Source organism: Drosophila subobscura, chromosome A, assembly GCF_008121235.1.
Source record: "Drosophila subobscura isolate 14011-0131.10 chromosome A, UCBerk_Dsub_1.0, whole genome shotgun sequence".
NCBI classification, from domain to species: Eukaryota; Metazoa; Arthropoda; class Insecta; order Diptera; family Drosophilidae; genus Drosophila; species Drosophila subobscura.
In genome coordinates this window covers 8,526,175-8,545,378 of record NC_048530.1, presented here as the reverse complement: position 1 = coordinate 8,545,378, position 19,204 = coordinate 8,526,175, and the positions used below count along the sequence as shown (strand labels likewise).

The window sequence follows — 19,204 nt, the reverse complement described above, 5'->3', positions numbered from 1 at the left end:
CATAATTATTTCGACAATTTGTTGCTTTTGCACAATTTAATTGCAGGAAAATTGCGAATCTGGGAATGCCAACAAAAAAAAACGATAAGGCAAGGTCGGGTAATGGGGATGGGTCAGCCAAATAGATGGATAGATAGGTAGATAGAAAGATAGACAGAAAGGCACAAGGTAGAAGATGAAGAGCGGCAGTCAGGTGTAGCCAAGCATGCGACACAGCGGACACGCCCCTTTGGCCACCAATCTAGAGAGGAGGCTTCTCTGACAGTTCAATGCAAAAGCCAAAAACAAACAATGTTCACGGGTAAGAGATGCAGCTGAAGATGCAGCTGAAGATGCAGAAGAGAGAAAGAAAACACGAAACAAAAAACACTCAGAAGAGAAAGGGTCAACGGTAAGCAGTAACGTGAGAGAGCAGCAGTAAGCAGATGGACTGCATCAAAGCAGTGCAAGTAACAGTTGCATAGCCGAATGAAGCAGTGCAATAAACAGTGCGGTAAAAGACTTTGCCAAAGCAGTCGAGCAAATGGGAAGATGAAGCATTAGCAAATGGCAGAAGACAGTCAGAGACGAAACGGAAAGGATACGCAATATGCAATTGAAATTTATTTAATTTTAATGAATCAATTAAGCGACATAAATCATATATAAATAGCAACAAACGAAACAAATAAGCGAAGGAAAAGCGAAACTGAAAGGCAGGCATACCGGCAGGCCAGTCCGGCCAAATGCAGATGATTTAACCCTTGGCATGGCATTGGCATTGTTTTGATTGTTTATTTAGCACAATGTACAATGAGTTTCACACACAGATCAGTGTGTAAATCAGATCCATTCAGCGAATGCTGAGCGAATTCCAAAATTGCAAAACAAATATCATCGATTGTTTTACCAATTAAAAAATACAGATCAAGTCAAAACCAACTAACAAGGAGACTCCTAAAGGCTCTGTCCAAATACTCTTCAAATGATCGAAGTGCAATGCATCCAAAACAGCAATCCAGCCACCTTCTTCCATCGCTGATTTCTATAAATTTGCATTCATCGCCAATTATCGATCCATTTCGATTCGATGCAAGGCAGCCCAACAGTCTAAATGTTTTGTCATTCAATCAATTAATCAATTGCTTATTCAGGAGTCTAAAACATTAACAATTTATGCAGCTGATTCAATAAAATTATCGTAAGCAAACAGGAACATCTCGGAAATACTCAAAGCGGAATGCAGCTTTTGGGTGCCCTTTCTTCTGGGTTGCAGCTTCATAGTTTCCCCATAGCTGTATACAGCTAAGAGAAGATATAGTAAACTGTTTGAAGATCTATAACTATAAGTTATAAAGCAAACATATAAATCTCTGCTAAAATCTGTTGAAACTGCGACGAGGTTTAGGGTGCCAGAGTGTAGAGTTCAGGGTGCAGTCTTTCGTTTGGGGAGGGGGCCAGTAGTCAAGTCAAGGAATGGCATGATGAATGGCCGATGGGATCCACACAGTTGGAGCGCTGTCTAAATGGGAGGGCAATTTGTTAGTGGGCTGCTCTGCTCGACAACGCGGACAGAAACTAATCGATATACAAGGCAGTTGGCACCACAGTCGGTGGGTTGGTTGGGCATGGCAGAAGCAGTTTCAGTGGCAGAAGGGAGAAGGGAAAAGACAGTCGGAGGCGTGGTCGTGGGGGTGTTGCATGCAAATGGAATGACGCAGCGCAGAAAGTGTTGAATGGAAAGAGAAGATTGGCGAAGGAGAAGTGTGGGGGCTGGCTTGGGTTAAGTTTAGATAGAATAGAATAGAAAATAGAAACCGCAGACAAATAAAACGAAAAATAAAACGACATACAAAACAACAGACGAGACGAGACCTTCTCTTCCATTCTAGCCATCCATCCCCTCATGCCGCATGCCGCATGCCCGTCCGTCTTCTCTGTCTGTGTGTGTGTCATCGCTTGGATCCATCCTTTGGAGCCGTGTCAATAGCAAATTAACTCAACGAAACTGTTTGTTGGTCTAAAATTAAACTCGACCACACCCACCGCTCCACGCCCTCTGCTCAAGCCCATCTACCATCTACCATTTTCCATTCGATTTTCCATGGGAAAATAATGAATGAATAAACGCTTTGTTCAATGGTTATTTTAACCCCTGCAAGACACGACATTTTGTGAGCGTTTTAAAAATTGTGGGGCAAAGGATAGCAGCGAATATTGACAGACAGATTCCTTGGAAGGATAAATCTTAAGACTAAATATTCTCATGTGGTGGATAAATCTCTGGATATCGGATAATCCACCTCCTTGCACCTGCAAGAGTTATCTTTTTATATTTGTTTTTTGCTTTTTTACTCATTTATTTATGGTTTTTTTGTATTTATTTTTTTAATTTTGTTTTTGTTATTGTTATTTTGTTGGCTGGCAGCGCTAGCTGTCGATCAAGAAGCGAGGGACAGACATGAGACGAGACACGCGGGCGAGATCACGAGATGGCCCACAGAGGGACAGGGACAGGGATAGGGACAGAGAGAGAGAGAGAGAGTGCAGTGCATGGCACTTGGCAGGCATCATCCTCAAACTCATTCCCAAATTCCCCGCATTCCCTCATGCCTCATCCCTCCCTCGAGCTTCATTCAACTTGTTTCCACTTTTGCATTGCATACTTTTAGGTGTGACGGAAATTCAACCATTCGGAAGAGAAGCCACAAAAGTGCGTGGTGAGCGGGATATGACGAAAAATAAGCAGTAGAAACAGCAGGGAAAAAAAGCAAACGGAAGTGTGTGTGTGGAAGCCATTTGCTCCAAGAGAACAATCGATAAGTGCAGCAGCAGCAGCAGAAGAAAGAGCGAAGAATCGAAAGAGCATGCAAAGAGAGTTTTGCACACTCTTCACTCTGTCTGTCTGTCTGTCTTTCTCTTGCAAACTTTCTGCTTCATTTGGCAGCTGATCAAATACAAGAGAGCCAGAGAGCGAGTGGGGGAGAGACCAGTTGGCAACATTAAAATAATAAAAGCAAAGGAAAATACATAATAAACACACAATGTAAATCCACAGTAAAAAACCTAAAAAAAAAAGGACAACAGCAGCTGAATAAATCAACATCAGCCAGCAACAAAACATACGATGATCACAGTGGAGACTGACAGCAGGTGCACCCAAAAGAGCCAAGCCAAAGCCAAAAAAGAAAATACAAAAATAATCAATATTTATCAGCGAAACACTCGAGTCGAGTCGAGTATCAAATGTGCTGCGTCATGCACACGACATGTATGTTGTTGTTGTTTTTTTACAATTCTCGGGCATTCCCTTTTGGAAGCATTCGCTTGTGAAACTAAGAGATACAAAATGTATTTTAATATTAATGGGAAATCTTTTCCTCAAATTGCTTTTTATGGTAACGAATAAAAAATGTCAGGTTAGCGGCAAAGGAGAGACAGAGATCTGCAATCAATCGATAAGTACACCAAAAGTGATCATAGAGAAAATCGCAAATATATTTATGCCACATACAATGTACAAAAATAGAGAGAGGGCGAGCAGATTGCGAACATGCCACAACAGGTTGCCACAACCTTCTATACCCCCCTCAGCAGCACTAAGTCTCTTGCCCCATCGTTGGATGGATGAATGGATGGATGGATGGATGGATGGATGGATGGATGGATGGATAGTTGGATTGGTGGATGAGTGGTTGCCATTGACACAAATTGATTCAAAAAGCAGCAACAGCTGCCACTAAAGCCAAAGGCAAAAGCATAAGCAGCCGCCCGTGTGTGGCAGTGTCAGTGGAACAGCTGCTGTTTGCCCCTCTCTCTCTCTCTCTCTCTCTCTCTCTCTCTCTTTCTCTCTTCGCTGTTGCCATCTCCTGCTGCTATCATCAACCTGCTCCCGACTTGACCTTCTTCCTTCCTGTCCCCCTCCTACTCACAACCAGCCCCCCAGCAAAGAGTACAAAATGCAAACTGAGGCGGCACAGGGTGGAGGCAGGTCGGTCCAACGGAAGTGGCGAGCGGGCCGGGGCGGGGTTATTAGAGGTAAATGCAAAACAAAATATGTATTTAAAAAAAAGCAAAACAAAGCTGAGACGACTGTGACGCGCCTCCGTTTTAACAGTGGACACCCGGACACACACACTAGGGGATACAGTGAATACCGCTGTGGGTGGACTCTCGCTTTACCCCAACAACTGACTGTAGCTCGTACGCCTGATCCTTACTGATCCATGGATGTGTCCAGTCATGAGAGATTTCACTGTACTACATACATATACATATGTATGTATATGCATACCACACATACATAAATGCATATTTCATATACGTATACGTATTGTGATATTTTTGGAAATGTTTTTTTTTTCGCTCTGTCATTCGTTTTATGAGACGAGCGCGTGATTATCGCCCCACAACAACAGCAAGCAAATCTTCTCTCCCTTTCTCCTGATACGAGCGCACAGAATATATGTATATACACATATGTACATATATTTATATGTACATTTAATCACTGCCTGGCCTGTGGGTGATGTAGCGCGTGCTTGCCCCAGCTTCATCAACTTCTCCCTCTCTGCGCCCTGTTTCTAGTTGAAGATCATGCAACGGCCATTCGGTCAGCCTGGCTGAGAAGAACCCTAAAAGGCTAAGCATCGAATTCGTTATCCATTCGCCTATGAGACATTTATGCAGTGATTCAAAGTGGAATGCGTAAACCCACCCTTAAGGTTTTGGGTTCATGCAGCAGCAGAACCAGCACCCAAGCCACTACCTAGCAAAGGCTGACTGTAACACCTTCCATAACCAAAGTCTGAACATGCAGAGTTAAGCAGATACTTAGGTATCAGCTGCAAACCGGAGCAGAGCAAAGCTCTTATCAGTGAGCATCAGAAAATGCCAATCACTTATGTTTGTAGTTGGAGTGATGGTGATGGCAGGCAGGCAGATAAACAACTGAACGATCATTCCGAGCATAGAAATCTTATGCGGGAGTGCAGCTTAAACAAAGGCTTTCTCGCAGTCCCAGTCGTTGTAGGTATATATAATATTATTAATCCACTTAATGTGAAAACAACATTAGCTGGCATAAATCATCAATATTGCCCCTGCCCGTACAGCCAGGGTACAGTCTGGGTCTTATCAACCATATTTATACACACGAGTACTATGGCCTGTTGTAGAGAGCAGGAAGGCAGGAAGGGAAAATCTGCTTTCTCTTATCAGTGTTGTCTTGCTTTCAAGTCTTTTTCCATTTATTACACGACATTTTACGACATGCACACAAGATTCTCTTCTCTCAGTCTCTAGGGAGGAGGCTGCTGCTGATGCGAGGCAAGCAGTGGGGCAGGGGTGGGGCAGTACATCTATATGTTTTATCCCTCATAACATTTCCGCCTTTTAATGGTATTTTCCTTATTGTGTTTTATCGGAATTCCCAGTGAAAACAAGAGCTTTTTCCTATCGAGAATAATGTATTCGTTCATTGAACTGTTCCCCGTTGCTCCGAGAGATTTCTATGCGTAATACAAATTCATATTCCATTTAGTATTTCTTAAGATAACTTAATTCTGTGTTGAAAATTCTACAAATTATTCTTTACACATGCCTTATGGGTGCTTTAAAGATCCCTCTTCAAAGCGTGCCAGTAATCTCAGGTATCAGGTATCAGCTTTAACTCACAAACGAAAAGTAACCCCCCTCTTTTGCTGATGCACCACGATCAACCTTCTGTTGATCCGTTGATGGATATCTGCCATAATCTAATCCGCAATCCGCAATCGATTGTCGAACAATGATCAGTCCCTAAATCTAGCTGTTTGCTAACTAACAACTCTGTTTGTTCGCTTCATTATCGACATTTTTTCTGTTCCCAGAGATCTCCGATGATCAGCGGAATATGAGCTATTTTTCCACTTAATTTACAAGGTTTTTGTTTTCTTTTTGCAGTTGGTTTCTTCTCTTATCATCTGTAATTTTCCATGGCGGTACTTATCTATACATAACTCCTACTTCTACCTTTACGTGCCTCCCATCCCGTACTCTGTGTGTGTGTGTGTGTGTGGTTTATAAACAATCTCACCGGTAGATAACCTTTGGAATTTTCCAATGGATTTGTTTGTTGCCCTTTAAAAATGATTCAGAGACTTACCTAGAAAGAGAGAAGAGACAAATTGATTAGTGGATGTGTAACAGAAGTTTGATACGAGTCTTAAAACATCTATACACAGAGGGTAGTGCAGCGAAAGTCTGGGCGGAGGGGGTGTGTCAAAAATTACCTAAAATATTCTTAAACTTTTGCACCACTTTGGTCCAGCTAACGCACGACTGCGTTCTGGATAGCTTTGTGGCAGTCTTAACGTTGTCATCGAGGCTATCGCCATCGAAAGCGGGCTCGGCCCCCTGCTCGATGTCCTCCTCCATATCCTGCCCATGCTGCTCCCCATTGGCATGGGTGTGACGGTGTGTGGGGGCTTTGTGTGGGTGGCGGGTGTTGTTGTTGCTGGTAGCATCGTAGTGGTTGTTGCCTTGGCTGTGGCTGCGACCGCGCAGCTTCACCGCATCCATGTGCAGCTGGTCCTCGTCATCGTCGGCGACCACACCGAACTGCACATCCTCATCCTCATCCTCATCGAGATGCGAATGCTGATTGGGGTCGGAGCTGCGCTTGTGGATCGTTGTTCCGCGCGCTGTGCCATGGGGGGACATGGCTAGTGTATCACAGTGTTCTTTGGTGGTGTCCACCCCGCTGGCGCCCAGATTGGAGGCCACCGTGGTGTTGCGCTTCTTGCGCTGCTCCTCGCGCTCCCGCTTAAGGAGTGCCTTCTGCTGCTTGGCCAGCAGCTGCTTCTGCTTCCGTGCGAACTTCTCGCGCAGCTTGGGGCTGCCGAACTCATCCAGATAGTACATGGTGTCCTGCAGTCCGTCCTTGCGGTTGATCAGACGCGCATCAATGTGCGGATCCTCGCTGATCTTCAGCAGCGGAAAGTAGATGTGGCCATCGGTGGCAAGACTCTTGATGTCACGCCTCTTGGCTGCCGCTGCGGCCACCGTCAGGGGTGCCTTGTCGAGTGGCAGTGGCTGATCCGATGGCTGATCCTTTTCGCTGCTGTTCCTGCCACTGCCTGTGCCACTGCCTTTGCCGCCCATGTTGATTACTATGCCAGACTGTGTGTCCGACTGGGTGTCTGCCTCCTCGGGATCATCATCCACAGCCACACCATCGTCCTCCTCCTCCTCATCCTCGTGCTCCACTAAGTGGAGATCATCATCATCATCATCGTCATCGTCATCACAGATATCCACCTCATCGATGCGATCCTCCACATCGAATCCCTGGGTGCCGGTGCTATTGGTGCTCTTGTACTTGATCCGGCGCAGGGCATTGCCTCCTCCTCCACCGCCCACGCTGCTCAGCTCCAGGGCGGAGGCTGCGCGCATGCGTCCACCCGCCGGTTCGGATCCGCCGCCGGCGCTGCCCAGCGATTCACTGCTGCTTGTCGACTGTCCGCCGGTGCCCTCGCCACCAGCTTCCGCCGACACGGCAGGCGCTCCTTGTCCTGGCCGTGGCCGCGCCCCCGTCCCAGCTCCTCCTCCGCCTGCTCCAGTGCTGCCCCCGCCAACATGCTCGATGCCACTGTCCTGACTGAGCAACTGGCGACGCTTCTGCCACTTGGGTTGCGCTCCGTGGAGGCTCAGGGAGCCGCTGCTGCTGCGCACCGGCGGCAACTGCTGCAGCAGCGTCTGCTGCGAGGCACTCGAGACGATCACACCGCTGTCCGCCGATCCTGTCGAGGTCTGCGATGAGAATCGCTCGCACAGGGGTATCTTGATGGGGATCGATTTCTGGTTTTGTTTTTGTTTTTGGTTCTGGTTCGAATTGTTGTTGTTGCTGCTGCTGTTGCTGCTGCTGCGACTGCTGCTGCGGCTGCTGCCGCTGAGGTTGTTGTTGTTGTTGTTGCTGCAGCTGCTGCTTCTGTTGGCGGACAGATGGTCTGCAGCGGCGGACAGGTGTACAGCGGGCGGCTGCTGCTGCTGCTGCTGCGGCTGGGCGGACGGCGCTGCTGCTGCTGCTTCTATGGTTGTTGTTGCCATCAGGTTTTGGGGCTCTATCCAGGCCTATGTCCTATGTTCCTTCTAATGGGGGGTTAAAGGGCTTTCCTTTCCTTATCTTTTGGTGTTCGGTTTCCTTTCTAGTTGATTTTGAATTTGCTTTATATTTTGCTGTCACTTTTTCTGTTTTTGTCTTTGTGTATTTTATCACTCAACAATTTGTCAGTCACATTGCCTGGAAGATTGTTCCAATAAAATTCAAATTATAGAACAAATTACACTTAAAAAAAAAACTATTAATGCTAGCATTTTTGAACTATTTTGTTGTTGCTGTTGTTGTTTATTTTGTGTGCACTTTTCCTTTTTGTTTTTTGCTAGTTTTCTGTTTTTCGTTTGGGTTTTCGATGTTCGGTTTATTTTTATTTCATTTATTATTTCTGTTTCTTTTTTGTGTTTTTGTTTAGCATTTTCTGGCTCTTTCTTTTGGCTATTTATAGCGACTCATTTTTTTGACACACAGAACACAGAAAACAATACAAAAAAAAGCAACCAAAAACAAAAGCAATTTAAACACACGCAAATAAGAAAAATATTACAAAAAAAAGAATCGAGAGAATATGCAGAGATTCTTCGTGGGTCCGGCGGCGGGGTGGGCGGCTTTCTTCTGCGCACAAACTGCTTATCGAACGCTGCTTATCGCTGCTGCTGCTGTAACCGTTTCTTCTACTGCTTATCCACCCGCTTATCGAACTGCTTTAGCTACTCCTGTTGATTTATTTTACCGCTCGATGATTTTCTACTGCCTGCTTCAATTCCTTGTTCTTTCTCGTGTCGACTTGTTCTCTTTCTTGCTTCGCTCTGCTCTGTTCTGCTGTTCGTCTACTGTGAACCGCCTGAAAGCGCGCAAAAGCAACATGTGCTCTGGTGAGGTCGCCCGCGAAATGAAACTGAAACAGCAACACCAGAGCACCAGAACCCCAGAGCCAGAGCCAGTGCCAGCGCCAGAGGCAGTGCCAGCGCCAGCGGCAGAGCAAAGGCGGTGCGCGGTGCTTGGGGTGCTTGGTGCGGTGCCGCTGCCGTCGGGAGGAGACTCAAATTCCAAATTATTATCGCTGACGCACGCACACACACAAACACACACACAGTCAGCCAGCGGCACTGAAACAACAAAAAGCAAAGCCACAGAGAGAGAGAGAGAGAGCAAAAGAGAGCCCAACGACGGAGAGCGAAAGTTAGCTGTGCTTTTGATGTGCGTCGATGCCTTTGTGTGTGCCCCCGTTGAGTGGGGAACGTTTGGAATTGAATCATCAATGCCAGAGCGGAACGTTTGGAGCACGAACCACCTGCCAGCCAGCCAGAGCGGGCACTTTTTTGAATGAAAGAAATTGTACCTCTGCTGCTGCTGCTGCTGCAATTTTTGGCTAGGAAGAGCGACAGGGACAGCGAGTGTGTGTGCTCATAAACAGAAGCGGCCATTCCCTACCCCTAATCACCCTGCACTCCCACAATCTTATCAGTGTTCACACCCAAAAAAAAGAAAATGTAACTTTTTTTATCAGCTTTAAAATACAGTTTTGTTTTATTTATTTATGCATATTCTCCAGGTCCCTTTATGGTATTGTTTTTCAGACTGCTATTATAATTTACAAGTGCCGTCACATATGAAAAAGTGATGGCAGGCCGGGGGGTAAGGTGTTAAATCTAACAAGAAAACACACAGCAAAACCGCTGTAGCGGAAGATAACGACTATGGGATACCTCAATGCAGACGGTGAGAAGAAAAGGTGATCCTAACGCAGAGTCAAAGAGATTTGATGCAAAAAAATAAGAAAAGTAAAGAATGGACAGCACTCCCCCATAATAGGTGGGAGTATTTGGCAGCACTCTTTCATAATAAGTGAAAGTATTTGGCAGCACCATAAGATGAAAAGAGGTGAATGATGGCTACAGCATATTAATTTGAGTGGATTGAAAGGCATCTCTAGCAATCTTTTAGTTAAACGCTGCATCGAAGATGTTCATCATATTCTTTTCAGACGTTTACTCTTTGCATTTGACTCATTCATGAGGTTTCTAAAAGGAAGATTTAGTGCTGGGTGATTGAAAAACATTTGTTTGAACATCTGTTTGATGTAAAATCTGATCAGCTGTTTTGCTCGCAATTAATTCCACTTTAGCCCATATTTTGCCATGCATCTAATAAAATCAATGAATCAGTGAAATGTTAAGGAATGTGTCACATGGCTAGTCATTGTGTGTATCCCTCCTTTTGCTCAAGGGCAAAGGAACCCAACGGCTTTCTTGTGTGCCTGACCAATCGAATGCACACATCATGCAGGACAAAGGAAAATAAGAGTGGTTGATGGGTGGAAAGGGTAGGAGGAGGAGTATAGTATTGGATGGGATGGGATTGGATTGGATTGGATTGGCGACGCATTAGCGCAAATTAGAGGAGTGTCGAAAGCAAACCAAATGAAACTTAAACGACCACAGAGAGTGTTTCCACAGAAAGAACACAAGAATCGTGGTTAGCAGGCAGGAGGAGATGAAGTGGAAGGAGAAGGCAAACACTGAGGCCAGAGACACTGCGCAATAGACCAGAGACACAAACAACACACACGGAGAGGAACACCAACAAGCGACAACTGACAACCGTCAAACGACTACCGACCGAATGGATTATTATTGCATGAGCCGCGTCGTGTACGGTTTCAGGTTAAAAGCGGTTGTGCCCAGGGCCCAGACGACAGCGACAGCAACACAAGTGTCCAAATGGACGGTGGGGCGGTGGAGAATTACGGGAGGTTCTTAGGTCAGTTTGTTAGTTTAGATGGTTAGGTCATGCAATGGAAAACAAAGAAAAACCCAACGCCATTCAACCCCAAAACCAAATGATTGGTCAAGCAAATGGAACTAGAACCCACTTAAAAGGAGCAAGGGAACGCAGGAGCGCAGCTATCCCCTAATAGCCCTAAAAGCAGCCACCCTTTAGGGCATTTGCTGCTGCTTCTTACAACATTTGTTGTAATGCCAGTGCCACACACACAAAAGTTCTGAAGGTCACTTTTCCTCCAAACGAGTTTCTTGATTTAGAAAACTAATTATATGGCAACGGTATAGGGGAGAATCGTTACGTTCCCAAGAATGTATTTTATTGTATTTATTTCGCAAGGGTTTTCCCTTCTTTTTGAATGGCACGAGGGGCGCACTTCTTTATGGGTATTCATTGGGAAAAACCCCACTTAAAATTCACTTTTCCAGCAGAAATGTTTACAAGTTATGTGTCGTCCCGTCGTTAAACTTTCCAGAAACTTTCTTTGCCTTAAACCATTTGACTTTGACTTTCTCCGCACGACTGACATTTACATTTTACCTTCAACCTGCTGCAGTGGCAACCCATCAAAGCCCCACCATAACACTCGCACTCGGACCCCACCGTCTCCGCCCTGCAATCATAATTTGTTTTCATTTCGATCGACTTGACATTGGAACTAAGACCAGACCGAAGACTAAAGGAACCTCTTTGAGGTTGTATTTGTATTTGTATCTCTACATAACTTCCCTTTTATTTATCTTATTATTATTATTAATATTTGTGGTATGAAAATTTCACTCGGCGCCAGGCTGGAGACTTGCACTGCGCCACGTGCCACCTAATGGGGTGTGTTTGTGTGTGCTGGGGTGTAGGGAGGAGGGATGGAAATCGAGTCGACTTCAATTTGAATATCAAATGAGTTGTGGGGGGCTGCTTGTGCTTGTGCTTTTGCCTTGGGATTGGGGTTCTTTCTTCTGCTGCTCTGGCTCGCTGGCACCTGGCACCTGGGCACCTCCCAGTGGACGTGAACTTGCATGTCGATAATTCCCTGACATTTGCCGTTATTGTTGTTGTTGTGGTTGTAGTAGCTGTTGTTTTGATATTAACGGTGTAATTGCTCAAAGACACGGGCCAGCCAGACCAACCAAGAAAAAGACATGGCTTGTCCCTGCCCTGTTCCAGTACCCCCTGAGAAGACGCAGTAAGACGTCAGAGATGTTGGCTGTTCCATCATAATCCCATTCATTCCGCTCCCTTATTTGTTTTGTGTGTGCGTTTGTGTGTTTTGTTTTTTTGGGGTCTAGGCCGATCCAACTAAATCGAAAATACGACTAAAAATAAAAATAAAATGCGTTGCACAGAGCAACAGAGCAGCAGAGAGAAAGAGAGAACCAACAGAAGATCGAAAGCTACACCAAAAATAAATCCCAAAACAAAACAAAAACAACGTCCACTATGACAATGTTTCAATTATCAATTTGTTCCAACACCACCCGGAATTGGGACACTCATGCGAAAGTGAAAGTAAGAGAATGAGAAGGAAAGAGCAGAACGGAAAGGAAAGGAGCAGCAGCAGAGGCAACGCAAGACAAAAGGATTATGAAAGAATGCAGAAAACAAGAGGAAATATTTGCATTTCATTTAATACAAAAAGACAAAACGAGACACAAAGAACGAAAGAGAGAAAGAAAAGGGTGGGGCTGTCGGCTGTGGCGCCGCAGGAGATTAGTTTGTGGCGTCAATCATTCAACAACAACATTCTCAAAAGGAAACGAATAATATAATATGTATATAGGATATTGCGATGCGTTCTAAGCATGACAGGCAAAAGTGACAAGACAGCAGCTGGAATGACTGGCATTGGAACAAGATGATTACCCTTTGTTACCGTTATCGCCCAGCTGCTAATGACCGACGAGCGGACGGCAATCAATAATTATATTTAGAGCTGGCCAAACCAATTAACCCATGACAGCACCCACCGTTCGCAGGCGCTCCACGTTCCACGATCAACGATCAACCACCCCGAAGCGAGCATATGACTTTTGGCTTCGATAACAAAACAGCCGCAAGTATTACCGATAGCGATAAACCAACGAAAACTGGTTAAATAACAGAAATAATACAGACTCTTTGCTCAGATAGAACCTATCATTATCATCCCAAAGACTTTGCTAAGATTAGACAGAAGATTAAAGAGACGACGCCTAAAGCTTAAGGCGGTTACCCTTACACACTTTGATGGTTCTTCAATGAAGGCAAAGACTCTGATTAAAGGGTAATTCTATGGTCGAAACCCCAAGTGGAAAATGCTTGTACATATTCGCATGACAAAGAAAGAATCGTATCAGTGCATGTACATTATTTGTACACATCCATAGTTAAATATATGCACATTTTCCAGGCGAATCGATAAAGACACAAGGCGGCAGGCAATAAGAACAATAAGTATCACCCACAAAGCAAAATAAACAAGAGAAGCCGCATACGCTGGGGGTGGGGAGAGGCAAGCAAGCAGTGCAGGGCAGCTGCCGAAGGGCCTGGAGGGGATATGTTCCGCTTTTCATTTTCATCAAGAACATTTTAGTGTTATTCTCGTGTAACTGACAGAGAAATACAAACAGACATGGATCTGCTTGAGGGAAATTAAATATGTAGATTCACACTTCAAGCAGAATGCATTGAAAATTGCTTTTCCCTCTCTATCGATCTTCAAAGGGAAAGAGGCAACTGCGTCTTAGGCTGGATTCGATTAGCGATCAGCGATAATTTGTTGTAAATAGAAACAAATAAAATTATATATATATTAAAACAATACATTCACATGTGCAGCCCGACTTCGGAATGTGTTTTTAAATTATTAGAGCAGTAATTACATGCATGTTAATTACTTAACCCACTTGGAATGGACTAGACTTAAACGGAATAGATTGGAATGGGATGGGATGGGATGGGATGACAACAGCGTGACAGCCAGCAGCAGCAGCAACAGCAGCAGCCACAGATAGAGAGATATCGAGAGCTTTGACTTTTGGAACCAGTTGTAATCATTTCCAATCGGTTTCCAAACTCAAACAAAATAAATCAATTTATTTATGTGTATGTTTTGAGTCATGCGCAAGGCATGTGTTTTGTTTTGGGCATCTGGAGCCGAGCCTCAATGCTCATCGTCGAAGTGTATGTTTTCCATGAAATGTTCTGATTGCACATGAAATCCACTCAAGAATGGGTCACAAATGCAATTAATTTTGAGAATAATATAAAACTCACTTGAAATCGAATGAAAATTGCCACAAATTGAGTGCAATTCGTGTGCTCTTGAGCGCCAATCACACTCAATTGTTTATGAATAATGGCATTCATTTCTTTTGTACATACAAAAAAACAATCCAAAATCTGGCCACAGTATTTATGAATGTTTAGTACTCGATTCGTACAGGTAGGCAAGGTCACACGAAAGCGTAATGAAGTCTCTTTTGGGAATATGACCGGTGGAAATTCCGAATGCACTTCAATCATTCATTCGTTTATTCATGCATTCAGTCAGGGCGGCTCTATTGAGTGTCAAGTTATTGCAAAATCCACCCAATCCCATCCACTAAACGTTAAGTGGCCTTGAATCGTTTCACTGGAAGTGGGGAAGTGCGAAATATGAGTGGGAGTGGGGAAGTGGCACACGAGTGGCTACCACATCACATCACATCACATCACACCACACAATCGCACGTGCCTTGCCTCAATCCCTGAGAGTCCATTGCGAGTTGCAATCTTATCATACCGCAAATTGCCTAATTAATCAAAAATAATAATACGAAACGCTTAGACATACATATTTGTATGTACAGAAATGTATGTATATATTCTCGTATAATCAGATGAGAGAGAAGTATGTGGGGGGCTTAAGTACTTTTCCCTGCTTTAATGCGGAATGAAATGGAATGGGTTGGAGTAGGGGCTGTGTTGCTATAACGATTATTGAAACACGTCCGTAACCGCAACGGGATCGTGCAGCGGCGTATCTATATGGCCCCCATTTAATACAAACATATGTACATATACATATAGACGATTAAGCAGAGTTGATAAGCAGCTTCAAAACCCCTTCCTCCTTCCTCCTTCCTGCTGTGACTGTGCGGAGAGGGCTCTACTTGTTTTTCCACTGCTTTAGCTGCACTTAACATTATCATAATTATTATATGCACATATTATTTTGCTTGAAAACAGAAAAAAAGAAAACAAACTCGACACAAAGTTATTGCTTAATGCACAATAATCAATAACAATCGCAATAACAGAATAAAAATCAACAATTAATTATGATAAGAATTACAAAATCACAAGTTGATGCCCTTCTGGAGCGAAAGAAAATGTGGATCACGATATTGTGTATCAAAATAGAGAAGCTTCTGGCCAATAGATATTTCCATTTGTTGTTCTGTTATTTAAATATATGTACATCACTTCCTTTTTATTTATTAAACTAATCAATTATTTGTATTAGTTAACAAAAACGCAAAAGGGTATGCCAGCTTCTTTGTGAAATATTTTGCGTTTTTAATGTAAATTTACGGAAAGTCTATTCAGGCCACGCAATAAACAGAACAACAAGAAAAACAAGAAAAACAACAACAACAACTGGAAGAATTCAAAGAAAAATTTGCATTTACGCATAAACAAAATGAATCATTCAAGTGTAAGCTAATGGTGTGTGCCATGGGAAAAACAAACAGTTGAAAACTTCATTAAAACCCGATTTTTAATTAATTTGTTATGGAGTATTCATCAGGTTGCGCCTCCTTTCAACTGAAACTGAACTGAACACCGGGGGATTTACCTCAGCCTTTAATCTCGTTAGGATTATTAGCAGAAACTTCCGAATTCCCATCTTACACATTTATATGTCAAAAGGTATTTGAAGTGAAGATGATTAAGACAAAAAGAGGGAGCTCCAAAGAGGCTCCTCCATCTTACTGTGCAAGGGCTTCCCCCGTCTGATTGCTCATGCAAATCGAAAACTGTCTCCTGGATCTGCTGTCTGCTGAAACCTCTGCTGGGGGTGTGCTGTGGTGGTTCACCAGCTGCGTTCCACTTCCATTCTGCAATTGGCATTGGCCTTAGTCACTGTCTGTTTTCATTTCTGTGCATCTCTGTGCATCTGTGGGTGTTTTCTGTTTAAGAGAGCGAGTGCCTTCCCCCAAAAATTGTGATTGCTGACTAACTGTAGAGTTTCAAGCGCACCAAAAAATTCAATTTACCAAACAATAAACAATAAAACAAAAACAAAACGCAACCTAAACATATGTATGTACATATGTATGTATGTATATAATTAAAGTATAGTCAATGCCCATTCCCTTTTTTCCACACATCGAAATGTTGTACGCAAAACAATTTATTAATTTCATCAGCCAATTTGCTCGAGAAAAAGAGAGGCAGACAACCCAGCACTTTTCTGCACGTTAGGGGCCTTCCTGCAAATGCGTTTGCATTTTTTTAGCATTCAAATATTTGTTGTTGCTATTATTTTCTAAACCAATTACGCATAATCATCAACACCATCAGCTCTTTCTCTCCCAACCCGTTACCCTGACTCCCATCTCTCCGTCTCTCTCTATCGCACTGCATAACTTTAGTATTTTATTTATAGTTGAGAGCCAAAGCCATGTGTCATCATTGGGAGAGCACCCAAATAATACAAAAGCAAATGCCGACGAATGCTCGCACGCAATAAAGAGAGCAAGAGAGGAAGAGAGAGTAAGAGGAGGGGGGCTGGGCTGGGCTGGGCTGACTCTAGGCCTGGGCCTCGACTATGTGTTGAAATGCGTGCGGCTACCCAGTGCCGTTCCCACGCACATCCGCCGCTCTCTAGCGGCTCTGCTCTCCCTAGCACATTCTAGGCACAGAAAGAGAGCAGAAAGAGAGAAGAGGCCGAGTGACGCAATGCGTGGCGGCGTTTACGTCAGCTCAGACGCCGCCGCACACCGCTCTCCCAACGCCAGCCAGCCTGTGCGTTTTCTTTTTCTTTCTTTTATATTTTCTTTTGACTTTTTTGTGTGTGTTGTGTTTCTATTTCGCTCTCTATCTTCTGACTGAGTTTCCTCAAAAATTTTGTTTTTATTTCTTTTTCTTAGCTTTTGACGTCAGAACAGCATAATGCACCCCCTGCACTCCAAAGAGCAGAGTAGAACCCCGTTACAACACACAGACACACATCCTGAAGGCTGGCTAGTGTTGTGATAATGTATTTACATAAGTGTGCTGTCAGATTAAGGATATACTTCAGTTCTGTGTCTTCACTTTTTATTGATTTTCTTCCTTTGATTTTATGCAATGGAATGTGGGGACCAACTTCACTTCACTTCATTTATATAATATTTATTTACATACATAAGTAAATCAAAATAGTATCTCATCCAGCACTAAATGAATTAAAGATACAATTGTGAATGGCCCAGGCCATCCGCTCCACAACTCCACAACACAGACGATCATGGGCTGGGCTATGGCGATAAGACTGCCCCACAGACAGACATACACAGAGAGACAGCGAGACGGGCAGGACAGGTAGACCCAATTAGATCAGTGCGGCTGCACTTGCGCAATGCTCGTACTCGTACTCGAACCAGGCCAAACCCGGATAAGACCAGACCATACCAGAGACCGTAGACAACCTTTGGTTGGGATTATTATTTACTTGGAATCCCACGGCACGTGACAGACTCTAATCTAAAGGGAAGTACGAGACTAGCGGACCATTGCTAAGTGCCAGCATCCACAAAGCGAGTGTTTGGCTCTGGCAAACTGCAACCCAATTGTCCCAGGAGGGCGGAAAATGAATTTGACATATAAATACGAGGCATCCAGCATCAGCGTGCTAATTGTGGATCAACAGAGCCAAGAGCCCAAAAGCCAGTGGAAAATTACGCCCTGTATGTTGTAGGGGAGTAAACAGGGTATTGTGTTCCATATTATTGCTAGCGGAAGGGTAATCAATGGATCCCCAAAAAAAATAAAAGGTAAACGAAGCCATTAATTTTTTAATATGCACAATCACCATCACCCTTCTTCTCTCTCTCTCTCTCTGTGTTTGGCAATGCTTTTGTGTGGCACGCTAATTCAATTTGCACGCCAACAAGATGGAAAGAGATACCCACACACACACACACACGGGCACACAAAGAGAGAGAGAGAGAGAGAGAGGTAGAGCGCTATAGAGATGTGCTAATTGCGCGGTCTCCCACTTGCTAATCGCCAAAGATTCGCAACGAAACGGAACGAAAAGAAATAGAAACAGAAACAGAGAGAAATACCAGATATTAGGCGGTCACCTTACGGGCTTTTGATACCCTGCCCAAACAATGGCTTATGCATATCAGATGTAAATGAATCATGGTTATCCCTTCTTGGGGGCTCGCTGCTACAATTTCCCAAACCCTTGTTTGGGTTTTAGATGAAATTACATAATGCGAAAAGTGTTTCAACATTCCATTCGATTTATTAAGATTTTGCTGCAAATGTTCTCGGAGTTGCTGTGGTCGAAAATGCTCGGGTTCTTAGCAAGGCTAGAGGGTATTCTCGTACGTTCCGACAGTTTCGTGTTCCGTTTCACATTGTTGTGCAGCAGACTGGAAATTTTTGGCGAGTGGTGAACAAACATCTAACAACAAAGGGTGGAGCGCGGTAATGGGTGAAGATTTGCCTGGCAAAACGGGGTTCCTTACAGGTAACTGAGGCGAGGAGGAGAGCAAAGCAGCGAGGTGCAGTGCTATTTCTTGGTCATGCGATAATTTTGTTAGACGCCACGCGCCGCTGATTAAATGCCTTTCCCCCACAGCACGCTCCAGGCTGCACCCTCCACCCTCTACATCTACCCCCCGACATTCGTTCAACAATCCATCCCGCACCTATCGTTTAGCAAATTTGCATTTAAAAATAGCCCCAAAATCAAGTGATAAATATTAAACGGGGTGGCAAACGGGTGTGGGGCGCTACGGGGCATGTGCAATAAAAATGGACTTGGTGTCTATTTTTAGACTTGAATTTGTTTCGTTTCGTTTCGTTTTGATTGTTGATCGACTATTTGGCGTCTGTCTGCTAATCGGAAATAACACCCAAACTAATCCATTCCATTCCAACATTCCAATCCGCAGCAAAACCAAGGCGAACCAGCACTGAAACACTGGCAATCAATCACAAATCAACTTAAACTTTGATACTTTCGAAAGGTTTTTTCAAAGCATTTAATAAGTTTTCGATAATTATTAATTCCAAATCGCATTCTTTCACCACTTTATGGGTAAATTAAGAGCATATTTCGCTTCGGCGTGAGAGACTTGAAGTTTTAACTCTTTCTTTCTAGCCTTC

General features: G+C 44.0%; 1 protein-coding gene across 8 annotated transcripts in view; it reads right to left on the bottom strand.

The window, feature by feature from the left end:
• The window catches only part of LOC117903571 (protein kinase shaggy), a 65,820-nt gene that overhangs the window by 22,243 nt on the left and 24,373 nt on the right, over positions 1-19,204 (bottom strand). For 2 of the 8 annotated variants that reach the window (XM_034815780.1, XM_034815781.1), the window contains exon 1: positions 6,252-6,586. The exons of 3 other annotated variants lie outside the window; for them this stretch is intronic. In XM_034815780.1, the coding sequence (XP_034671671.1) occupies positions 6,252-6,540 (289 nt within the window). In that variant the 5' untranslated portion in view covers positions 6,541-6,586. Of the gene's footprint in view, positions 1-6,251; positions 8,167-19,204 lie in introns of those variants that run through there. 3 more of the 8 variants (XM_034815782.1, XM_034815783.1, XM_034815784.1) reach the window with 3 other exon arrangements.